A 12,668-nucleotide genomic window follows, 5' to 3' on the forward strand; every position below is an offset into this window, starting at 1 on the left:
CACTGGGAGATGAACTCGGCCCTGTCATTTTGGCCTTAGCTACAACAGAGGCAGACAACTACTCAACACGTCTACCAAGCTCATCTTCAGCCAACAGACCTACCTCATTTAACTGTGACTCAGATAACTCTTCACTGCACACTGTTTTGTCTAACCAGCCTGGGTGTCTGAAACTAATTCAGCATCTGGGCTTCAGTCCACTTTTTCCTATGAATCTGCCTCCTCAGAGCTATTAAAGGGAGACCAGGACTTGAGAACAGTCTGCCTCTCACTCATAGGATTTCAGGAAAGTTGCTCCACCACTTGTCTGGGTCTTCTTTTTGACTTGTTTTTAAAATAAAAGGGATTGAGTTTTTCTTGGCCCTTCCAACTTGAAAAATTCTACAATTAGTTTGTCACTCTCTCTTCTCTTGGATCCACTGGTCTGCCATCCAGGACAGAGCTTGATTTTGTAAGGGAAAAATCCAAACAAACATTAAATCAAAAATGAATGAAGAGGCCTAGATTCTAGTCCCAAATTGCTTAATATCCCCAGGCAAATTTCTTCATCCATTTAATGGAGATGTATAATTCCTCTCCTAAATAATAGTTATGGGTGATATTTTTATAACATTTTGAGTACTTTATGTCATGTTATCTCCTCTGGGCCTCCCAGTTAACCTATAAAGTAGGTGATATAAATATTTTGGTACCCATATTACAGATTTTACAAATAAAATTGGAGGTCAAAGAAATAAATGATGATTTCCCACAGTGACAGTGTCAGTTTGATTTTTCTCACTGTTAGTCCAGCACTATGTCCACTATATACCAGGATGTCACTACCGATCCACCTTCAGAAGTTGTAGAATTTTAGGGAAATATATTTTTAGACTCAGGCTCTTAATTTCAATGTTATTATTAAGCAACCAATCAACAACCATTTTTTAAAGCACCCATTATGTTCCATGTATTGTTAGGTGCTGAGGATGCAACAAGATGAAAAAGTCTCTGTCCTCAAGGAGTTTTCCCTTTTTAGGGGTGGGGAGAGGCAACATGTATTAAGCAAGTCTAACAATAATAAATGTAACGTGATAAAAGGACATTAGGAGCTGGAGAGAATCATAGAAGACTTTGTGCATAAAGTAGTGTTTAAGCCGAGTCTTAAAGGAAATATAGAATTTTAGTATTCAAAAAAGATGAAAAAGGAAGATGTTCTAGGCGTGGAGATAGAAAATGGAGTACCATGTGTGAGGGATAGCAAAAAAGGCTAATTTGATTGAACCACAGAGTGTAAGGGGAAAAAAAAGTTAAATAATAGTGCCTTAATAATTCTGGAATGGTATGTTGGAGGTTGTGGAGATTTTAAAATTTTGGAGTGTTATACATTCATGCAGTCATGTCCAACACTTGTGACCTCATGAACCACAGAACCCTAGCTCTCCTGTCCTCCACTATCTGACAGTCATGAAAAAAAAAATATTGTTGTTAATTAATGTCTGATTTTTCATGACCCCAAGTGGGGTTTTCTTGGCAAATGTATACTGGAGCAATTTGCCACTTCCTTCTTCACTGGAGTAAGGCAAATAGGACAAGTGACTTGCCAAGAGTCATATAGTTAAGTGAGTATCTTAAGTCGGATTTGAACTCATCTTCCCAACTGCAGGCCCACTAGTCTATCTGTTGAGCCACTTAGCTGACTGCAAAATTCTAGGATAGTTTGTATTAAAGAGTTATTGTTAATAAAGGCCTATTATTATGTTAAAGATCTATTAGGAAGAGCAGAAAAATAAATATATCATAGGTCCATCCTCTGTTCCCATTATATTTCTGGGCTGCCTCATCTTTCTCCAGTTGCATTTTACCTTAATTACCCTATTTGAAGAGAAAGTGGTAAATACTGACTTGCTTTATTCTAAGCTGTTTATGCTGTCTCCCTTCTGAAAACCTTGTGGCATTTAACAACAGAGAGTTGGTTTTCCAAGAAGAGGTTGTAGAGGTTAGGAAGAAATACAATTAGCTGTCAGACTATCTGCCTGATTTTCATTATTATAGTGTTCTTCCTGGATACCCACCTTGTTACTGTCTGTGCCTGGAGTTAGAGTGAACGTGTTTGCCTAATGCCGGAGGCTAGAGCAGCTAAACAGGCTAGTGCCATTAAAATGGAGCCTGTTCTATTTCTGTCTCTGGGTGATCCAGTATCCATGCCACTGGCAAAAGGAGACAGTCAGAAATCTAGCACTGAGTTCCAGAAGTGAGAGATAAGTTGGGCACCTGGCTAGCATAACCAATACATTTTACAGACAAAACTGTGGGCAGGGAAGATGAAATGAGCACAGGGGTGATGCGCTCTAAGGAATTCTGAGATTCCTGATTTCATAAAACTTTGGGGAATTAGAAAATCTGATCACTTGAGGATATATTTACAAAAGACAGAGTACTTTGGGAAATTTAATAGGTGTCTGTCTCATTAGAATGTAAATGTCTTGAGCATAGGATCCATGTTTTAAGATTTTTTTTTTTTTGGTATCCCTAGTACCTAATGCAGAGTGATTACTAAGATCTTTACTATTGTGGTCAGTAGAGAAAAATAAAAAATAAAAACTAAACTAAACTAAAAATTTCATAATTTCACTTCTAAGGTTACTTTTTTTCAAAGCACTAATTCCATTTTATCAGTAAACAAAATATTTTATTGCCAGATTCTATGCTTCCCCACACCTTTACCCTTACCTTTCAATAGACCAAAGAGTCACCTTTTTCTAACACTTACATTAGCTATTTCTCCTTTATTTATTATTCTGGATGCAAGTCTTTGGGAAAAGGTTTGCAAACTTAGAGAGTCATTAACCTTTTTTTTTTTTTTCTTGTTGGTAGTAGGAAAGCAGGAAAAAAAGGAAAGGGCATGTAGCAGTTATTGTTGTTGTTGTTATTTAATCCTGACTCTCTGTAACACCATTTGGGATTTTTCTTGGCAAAGAGATTGGAATGATTTGTTATTTCCTTCTCCAGTTCATTTTATAGATAAGGAAACTGTGGCAAACAGGATTAAGTGACATGTTCAGGGTCCCAGAATTAGTAAGTGTCTGAGGCCAGAACTGAACTTGTGAAAATGGGTCTTCCTTATTCCAACTTCCATGTTGTATCTACCAAGTCACCTAGCTGCCATTCATTTTACAGATTAGTAAATTAAGACCCATGGAGGTACAATGACTTTGCCAATCTCCCACCAAGAGGAGGCATTTCTTCCAACCCCCTCATTTGAAGTTAAATGTTTTCGTAAAGCTGAACCAGTTTGTAAGCATCTCCTCCAATACCTTCTTTTTTCGCATGGGGAAAGTGAAACCTGGGGAAAGTGTCTTATCCAGGATCAAACAGGTAGGAAACTCAAAGATCACATTTGAACTCAAGATTTCTAGGAGCAAGCGGGAGGCTAAGTGTATAGAGTGCCATCCCTGGAGACACCTGAATATAAATCTGACCTCAGATACTATGGAGCTTTGTGATCTTGGAAAAGTCACTTAACCTGCTTGGCAACGTTTCCTCATCTGTAAAATGAGCCAGAGAAAGAAATGACAAACCACTCTGTATCTTTATCCAGAAAAGCCAAAGAGGGTTATAAAGAACCAGGCACATCTGCACAATAGCAACCTCTGATTCTAATGACAGTTCTCTTTCCACTGTGTCCTCATGGGACTAATAACAAATGACTTAAATATTATGCAGGTGGTTATAGAAAGGAATTGAAATGTTAAAACACTAGGAGAACTTGTATTTTTGTATCTCTGAGTAAAGATTTATGGAAAGCTAAGAGTTAACATTAAGGATCAATGTATTATAAATAGGAAAAGGCAAAAGAAATATCTACCCTTTTCCGTTTCTCTGGGGAAGTATTAAGAATGATTCCTTTCATTAGCAGAAAACCAAACTCTTTTATCCTGCACACTCATTATTTGAAAAACTTCTTTTTTGGAAAAGTTTTGACTTGTAATTGTTGTCTTGGTCCCTAAGCCCTTTTTTCTCCCCCAAGATGCCAGCTTTTAAAATTACTTCAAGTAGAAGCATGACTAAGTATTTACTAGATGCCTATTTATCCTGCTAAGATAGGGAATCACCAAGATAGCTAATATAGAAATTTGTATAGCTTATTCCACAGAAAGCCCATTTTCTGGGACCACCAAAGGCCAGAGACCTGTCTCCAACTCCTATTGTGCAGTCATTTTTGACTGATAGAAATATTGACATTCTAATTGTTCTTATTGAATGGTTGTCTCACTTTTTTGTCTTTGCATTCCCAGAACTTAGCAAGGTGCCTAGCCTATTGTTGTTTGGCCATTTTAGCCTGATTGACTCATTGCAACCCCATTTGAGGTTTTCTTGATGAAGATACTGGAATGGTTTTCCATTTCCTCCTCCACTCATTTTACAGATAAGGAAACTAAGGCAAACAGAATTAAGTGATTTGAAGTTAAAATCTTCCTGACTCCAAGCTAAGCACTCTTTATCTACTATTCCCTATCACCATTGTTGTTCAATGGCTCAATCCTGTCCAGCCTTCATGAACCTTTGGATCCTAGCATACCAATACCATCTGTGGAAGTTTTCTGGCAAAGATATTGGGATTGTTCTCCATTTATTTCTCCAGTGGATGAAGGCAAACAGAACTTAAGTGCTTGCCTGTATCCACACAGGTCTTCCATTAAAATCTTCCTAGTGTTGAGGCTGGCAAGGGTTATTCCTCCTTCTCCTGAGGATCAGCCTGAGCTCAAAGCAGGGAAAGTTGGTCAGCTTATGTTTGTTTAAGGACTCAAGACCACAAACTCTCAGTGTTAGGAGAGGGAGAAGATTAGACACAGAACTAGAGTTTCAGAATATTTGAGCTTCCATAGGAGCTGGGTAATCTTGGTCAAGAGCATAAATGTAGACTGTGAAGGGAGGCAGGATATAAGAAACATCATTATCAGTAAATATTATTAAATATTTTATATGAGCAGGATAGTGATAAATACTAAAGTTGTCATTGCTGCTCCTGAGGAGCTTAAGATCCAGTTTGGGAGGATGGCTATAAAAAAGACTGGCAGTCTGAAATGCCAGTAAGTACTACAGAGGGGAGGTTTTATTGAAGGTAAAGAGGGTAAGACTTGCATGTTTGTTAGAGGTTTTCCTTGCTACCAGAGCAATGATAAGTCATTCTTTCAGCGAAGTCTAGGAAATGTTATCTTTTAGGCCCTATTTGGGCTACTGAAAAAAAGCAAAGATTTGTTGTACCCCTGATAGAGTACATCAAAACATTGGGGGATTCCTACATGGGGTAGGAAAATAAGCTTAAAAAAAAGCTAGAAATCCTTTATCATTCTGTTCTGTACTTCTTTGAATATGTCCAAATTATAGTAATACCTAAACAATAATTAGAATATATCAAAGGTCTTTTAAAAAATAATCATGAATCTCACACTATGCCAAAACCATGATTCTGAACCTAAATTCTCATAATCCTGTACTATTTAAAGCAAAGGACTTCATTTCACTTCTCATCTCAAAAAATTTACAATGTAGGTGACCTTACATAAATCATTTAACTTCTAAAGGTTTTAGTTTCTTCCTTGTAAAGTAAAGAGGTTCTAGATGGTTTTTAAGGTTCCTTCCAAGTCTAGATATATGTCACTTAACATTTTTAGGTCTCAGTTTCCTCATCTATTAAATTAGGAAGTTGGTCAAGACAAAGTATCAGCAGACTTTTGGCCCAAGGGCCAAATCTGGTCTTCCACTTGCTCCCTGTCTAGATGGGTTTGAGGGTCCTTATATTTCTGATTCTTTCCTGGACCTCACATTCCTCAACCATAAAATAAATGATAAGGTTCAGCTAGATGATTTCAGTAACCCCATTCTAGCCCTAGATCTATGGTCCTTTGTAGGAAGTACTCAAATTTGGATTAAATTACCCACCTCTCTTCCCCCACCCCCCTACAGCATCACTTGGAAGTATGAGTGATTAATTGTTACATCCTTGATATGAGTTCAGTTTACTTCTCAAACCAAAGTATGAAAGTCAAAAGTAACATCCTCTTCATGTGATAAATTGATATTTGATCAAATAATGGGACTGCTGGTTCTCTGTATTTAAAAAAAAAAAGCTGGGGATGGTTTGGGGATGTACATAGTTTGAAAGGTAATCTAGGAAAGGGATAAGGGGAAAAACTGAGATTTTTTGGGGTCTTGCAGGCCAGCAAAACTCTTCCGGCTACTGAACATGCAGGTTATCTCTCTGTTTCCTTAGGGTACAACCTAAATTCTATTTTGTCTTTGACTAGCTGTGGGTCAGGAAACTTATCATGACCCTTTAGTTGCCAGTGTTTCTTTGATCAAAAGAAATAAAAAGATAGGAATGATTCCAAATGATCTCAGGTTCCTTGGAGGATATTGATTTTTTTTTTCTCTTTCTGGTTTGTTTCCCCAGGACAAATGACCAGTTGGTGGCATTTCTCTCTCGATATCGGGACATGAACTTCCTGAAGTCACATGGCCGAGACAATGCAAGGTACTGTGGTTTTTATTTTAAACTTTTGGTAAAACTGGCATGACTATAAGATTGGCCATTCTCTTCTTTCCTTATTTGCCTTAAGGTTTGAAATAAGAATATGTAGAATGAATCAGTACTATTGTACATACAGTAATACATATACAGTACTATTATTTTAAACCTGATTTAGCTTATACTTTAATGCTGTTTATAAGTTTATAAGCTCTATCATGCCCCCAACCTACATTTTTATTTTTATTTATTTATTTATTTTGATTGAAAGCTTTTTATTTACAAAACATATGCATGAGTAACCCTTCCGAAACCTCCCATTTCAAATTCTCCCCTCTTTCTCTCCATACTCTCCCTCAGAGGGGGAGCATCCTATACAGACGATGTGCATGCTCTAATTGGCAGAATCAGCTCACCAATGGGCTGAACTAGAACTAGATGTGAGGGGAAAGTGTCTACCAGAAAAGGAGTTCTCATCTTCCCCATTTTCCCAGTCCCATGATCACTCTTAAACCCCAGAGTCCTCTTACCAAAATCTTTAATAAATCTTGACACTCATACATAAAGCAAGGCTTAAGTTGCCAACATCAGCTGGGACTCAGGTAATTTAGATCAATTAAGCACACTAATTCAGTATTAATTTAATAGTAAAATGTGCTAATATGCCACTTGTCTGCTCCTCAGAGTAATGTTCTTCTCTTTATTAGCCGAAAGAGCGTCTGCTGCATATATAAGTACAAGAGCTCTTCTCCCATATAACATGACTCAAGAGTCTGGCCCTTTCTGCTGCCAGAGCATTTATGACCTTTGCCAGAAGAGTCATGGTTCCTGATTCTTCTCAGCTGTGAGGGGAGACCTTGGAAAGAATATCAGAGTCCATAACTGACCAGGGCAAGCAGCTAGAGCAGGGCTGGCCCTTAGGCATGATTACTTACATGATAGAATCTCTCTACCTCATTATGAGGAAATGCATTTCTCCTAAAGTCTTCTGGACTCACGCCCTCTGATCTTTTACTGCCTTTCTTCCATCCTAACCAACACGCCCCTTTGTCCACAACTTTTAATAGCCATGTCCAGAAATCCCTTTTCCCCAACCCATCCTTTTCTTTTTGAAATTTCCCTCCTGTATATTTTAGGGCCAATATCTCTGAAGTTTCCAGGATCATCCATCTCCTAGGTAACACACATCACTTCTCACAGAGCCCTAAAGGTGGTGGTCCCCCCATCTTATGAGGAGAGAAGAAAGGCTAAGGGAGGGAATTTCTAGACCAAGTAGAATGGTATCCCATTGGCCCAATAGAAGGAGGCATTTTAAGATAGGGGCCCTCATGAGCCCTTTCAAATCACAGTGTATATACAGCAAGTTACCTACTCTGCCAACCAAGAGAGCAACCCCTGAGGTGAATCCCAACTTTTAGGAAGAGATGTACATTTGACTCTAGCACAGGGAAGATGGGAGAAGAAAGCAATGGAGGAAAAAAAGTTCCTTTACATTTTTAATCATTCAGGATGTTCATTATCCTTAAAACTTTTTCCAGCAAATAATCTATTTTCCACATTTATTACAATTTTTTTTTTACTTCCTAATATAATAAAAGCCACCTCCCATTATATACTTCTGGTTTCTAATCCCAGCTTTTCAGTTTGCAGATTGTGAACTTAGATAAGCCACAGTACCCATAACTACTTGTTGATTTGATCTTTCTCTGGTCCTTACTTTCTATAAAAGAGGAGACATGTACATATATGTTTACATACATATGTTTGCACATACACACAAGTAGGTAGATGCTCATGTACACGCTTTTTTTTTTTCTTTTCTTTTTAGTCATTTGAATCATGTTCAACTCTTTGTGATCCCGTTTGGGGTTTCTTGATAAAAATACTGACCTGGTTTTCCTTTTCCTTCTCCAGCTCATTTTATAAATGAGGAAACTTAGGTAAATAGGATTAACTGACATGCCCAGGGATATGCCCAGTGATGAAGTATGTATAGCCAGATTTAAACTCAGGAAGAGGAGGCTTGGAGTCAAGAAGACTCCAAGCCTGGTACTCTATGCACTGTACCACCTAGCTCTGTCTTTTTGTCTCTCTCTGTCTTTCTCTCTCTCTCTCCTTTCTTTCAGTCTCACTGTCTCTGTCTCTCTATATGTATTTCTGTCTTTCTCTCTCTGTGTGTCTCACTTTCTCTCTTTCACACACACACACACACACACACACACACACACACACACACACACACACATAATCTATCTTTGCCTCAGATCCCTCAATTATAAAATGGGGATCATAGTAACACCTTACTCAAAGGATTCTTGCAAAAATCAACTGAGGTAATATTTGCAAATCTCTTACCATGGTATCTGGTATATAGTAGGTATTTAATAATAGCTTGTTCCCATCTCTTCAATTTATATATAATTCCCCGCTACACACACACACACACATCACACACACACACACACACATAATCATAGTGAGTCTATGATTTTGTAATTTATAATGATTCTATTAAAAGGAGAGAGATAGAGAAGGTGAGAAGAAACAAGGAAAGAAAACATACAAGGAAAAGAGGAAAAAAACATGCAGTGTGCTTAGAATTTTATATGTTCCTTAGTTTCTAATTTCATGTAGCTTATAATAGCCACAATGACCTTCTGTTACCATCATCTGTGTTTATTGCCCAATTTGAGCTTCTAATTCTCAACTTGAGAAGCTAATATGAAGACTATCTAACATTTTAATGACAGCCTATTGGCCCTGGCTGTTCTAGTAATTAAATGGGAGTATGTTTGGTTAAATATTTTCCTTCTCTTTTCCTCAAAATAAGGAGCCAAATGTATTGAAAAATATTTTGCATAATTATAACCTTTTAAGCAACCTTTGTGAATCAATAGATAAGCAAGTACTGCCCAGCAGGTAGCTTTTCAAGCCAGCAAGAGCCAAGCTTTGTATACAGGCCCTGATTCTCCAAAGTTTAAATGACTCAAGTCTTTTGCTCAGGGAGCCAGAGAGAGGTTTCCAATGAACCAGCTTTAAATTGAAATGTTCATATGATACTTTAGCAGTCCATTTCTAGATGAACAAAAACAGAAAGAGGTTTGTTTGGTACCCCTCTCCCTGCCCCACTACATTTTTTCCCTATTCCACCTAATTGAGGATTTTATCCCTTGTCCTTAGGGCCATCCAGATAGCTTCATCTTGATACTCCTAATCTTGATAACATAACTATGCTCCTTCCTTTGGATCTATGGGTATCTCTGGACCAGGGCCTAAGTATGATCCCACCTGCACATATCTTTAAATGTTCATTCATGAAGCAGGAGCAGAAAGAGCCCCGAACTCTCCATCAGAGCACTTAACACAATATACAAAGACAAGGATGGTCATAAAGCCTGTTCCAACAAGCAGAGCCCCACATGGTACCCAGTGGTTTCAGTTCCTGGGCAGAGGGAGGAGTCATGGGAGAGCACTTGCCTACATAGTGACTGCCTTGCTTTCTCATTTTCTTGCTTTTCTTTAGCATTCCTTCTCATTTATCCTGTCTCATCCACAAGTGCCCAGTGAGGAATCTGAAGTCGATAAAGCCCGAGCAACCTTGTTACTACAAAATTCTTTAGTGCATGATTCAATGTCATAAGCATCATTGAGAAGCACCTGCTAAGTCCCTAACTCATTTGTTCTTTCTTTGATGCATTCCCTCAGCTGATGTTTTTGAGGATCACTATTGTTGGCCACAAAAACAGACCCTAGTAAGCCAGAAAAGACTAATTTGAAGCCCTCATAGGTGGAAGGTATCTTGGTCTGAGGGCCATATCTGTGCTCACTCATGTTTAACAATTCCCATAGATGAGATGCTTTTATATTTAAAGCCTTCTCCCTGAGCTCTCAGCCACTTTCCATTTGTTGTCTTCGTGTGAATAGGAGAATCCAGTCACAAGACTCTATAGAACAGCCAGTCCTTTACCCACCTGAAAATGGCCTATTTGTTTAAATTCATCTGTATTCCTCAGAGCACTTAAAAGTATCCAAAGATCTCAAGCTTTTTTTTCCCCCAAAGAGACTGCGTGCATGTGTGTGTGTATGCGTGCGTGCATGTGCAGGCTCTATCAATCTTAGGGATATTATGAGAACAGACCCATCAAGGCCTCAGAATTTAACCTTGGCTGTATTCGGTAACCAGCCAATACCATCCCTTTATCCTGTACTGACCAATCACTGTTTGATGTGCCCATAAAAGGACATTTCTTATTCCAATTGCAGTCACATTTTTAACCTCTTCCTTAACTGCTTAATATGATCCATCTCTTTACTGCCTCTGAGGTCTGTTTGTTTAATGGCTATTTGTTTAATGATTTTTGAAGTTGAAATCATTAACTGAATAGATTACTGTTAATTTCAAGGCAATTCATTGTCTTAAATAGAATGGTGACTGCAGGAAACTTATAGAAACAGTGACATGCTTGTTTTTCTTCCATGAGGCAAAGTCATTTTAAAATTTTATTTTTTACAACTACCTTTGAGCTACTCCCTACTATCTTATTCTGAATGTGAGGGTAGTTGTAAAACTTTTGCTATTGAAGAAAAGTCTTTTGCCTTTCTGAGTTGTAAAAAGAGAAGCAAAAAAAAAAAAAAAAAGAATAATTAAATAAATAATTTAAAAGACTGTGAAAGGAAAAGCTAAATTCTCAGTAATATCCTTCTGCTAGTCTTTGATAAGAGAAGATTCTTGATCTGAGTGGGTACAAACTTGATCTAGGAGAAATTGAAAGGCCATGAGGAACAGTCATGAGGAAAAGCACATAGAGATCTGGGTACAAACTTAAGTCTTTTCTGCTCCTACCTAGGGGATCATAGATTTTAGAACTTGGAGGGACCTCAGCATCTAGGGGTACTTGATAGAGAGTCTTCTCTGCTACTGATGACTATTGTAGTCTCCGGCAAATCAATTAACCTGTTAATGTCAGTTTCCTCCTCTGTAAAATGAAAACATAGATCTAACTGATTTCTAAGGCCCTTTTCTTTGATATCCTGTGGATCCTAAAGTCCAGTTCCCTCACATTTTATAGGTGAGAAAAACAAACCCTAGGAAGGAAATTAAGCCCTAAGAAGATGTGTGGAGCCAGCCAAATTGGTTTCGGTGACCCAAGGGTTCTTTCATTCTCTCTTTACTAGCAACTGCTAGTTATTTATCCAAGGCCATCTTGATCATAAATGGCAGATTTGGGACTCAAATTCAGTGTCTTTCCTACCTTTCCACACTTCAGTTTTCAAAAGATTGTTAATGAGACTATAACAGAGTAAATATGTTAAGGGACAATGCTCTAGGGATTTTCTTAGGAATTACAATAAATAAAATGTTTGGCAAGATAAATACATAATAGAATTTTGTTAGAGGCAGAGTCAGAGAGGAAGCACATAGAAAGGGATCAGAGGGGGAGGGGAGGGGGAGAGGGGAGGGAAAGAGATCTATTTGGGGAACTTTTTAGTTCAATGAACTTAAAAATCTATCACTATATATTCTTTTAAATTTAAGAATATAGAGTATCCTTTAGCAATAACACTAACAATATGAGAAATACAAACATTCCTGGAAAAAAAAAAAAAAGATGTCAATGATCTCTTCTGGGTCCAGTTATCTTACGTCATTGATCTCCCAATTACTAGAGAAAAGAATCCTAATGGCCTACATATACATATACACATGTGTGTATGTGTGTATATGAAGAACAATATTTTTTCCTACTGCTGTACCCCTCTACCTCCCCCCCTCCAAAAAAGTGAAATCCTATGATGATTTTTGATGCTCCATCCTTCAGGATAAAAAGAAAAGATAAATCAAATAGGTATCTCTCTTTCTGTTTCCTTGTCCATCTAGAAGAGATAGAAACCCTCAGAAGACTGTCCTTAAGATCTATCCACTGTCATATTCCTTTTTGCTAGGATGTAGGATGGCTTGCTTTTTTTCTCTGGATTGTAGACAGTATAGTACCTTCTGCCTTTCAAATTCTTCCAAACATGACAGTTAGTGGAGGTGGATTCCCTCTCTCCTCTTTTTCAAAGCACAAATCAGTTTTTAATCAAGGAGATCCTGACCTGTTGTCTAATAAAGGATATCGCCTCCTCAGTCCAGTCAAATGATGCATGGTACCCATTT

General features: G+C 37.9%; 1 protein-coding gene across 1 annotated transcript in view; it reads left to right on the top strand.

Annotated features, from left to right (window-relative positions):
* The window catches only part of XYLT1 (xylosyltransferase 1), a 406,252-nt gene that overhangs the window by 327,765 nt on the left and 65,819 nt on the right, over nt 1–12,668 (top strand). The window contains exon 6 of the mRNA XM_074280891.1: nt 6,437–6,517. Coding sequence (XP_074136992.1) covers nt 6,437–6,517 — 81 coding nt within the window. The remainder of the gene's footprint in view (nt 1–6,436; nt 6,518–12,668) is intronic.

This window comes from Sminthopsis crassicaudata, chromosome 1 (assembly GCF_048593235.1).
Source record: "Sminthopsis crassicaudata isolate SCR6 chromosome 1, ASM4859323v1, whole genome shotgun sequence".
In the NCBI taxonomy this organism is placed as follows: Eukaryota; Metazoa; Chordata; class Mammalia; order Dasyuromorphia; family Dasyuridae; genus Sminthopsis; species Sminthopsis crassicaudata.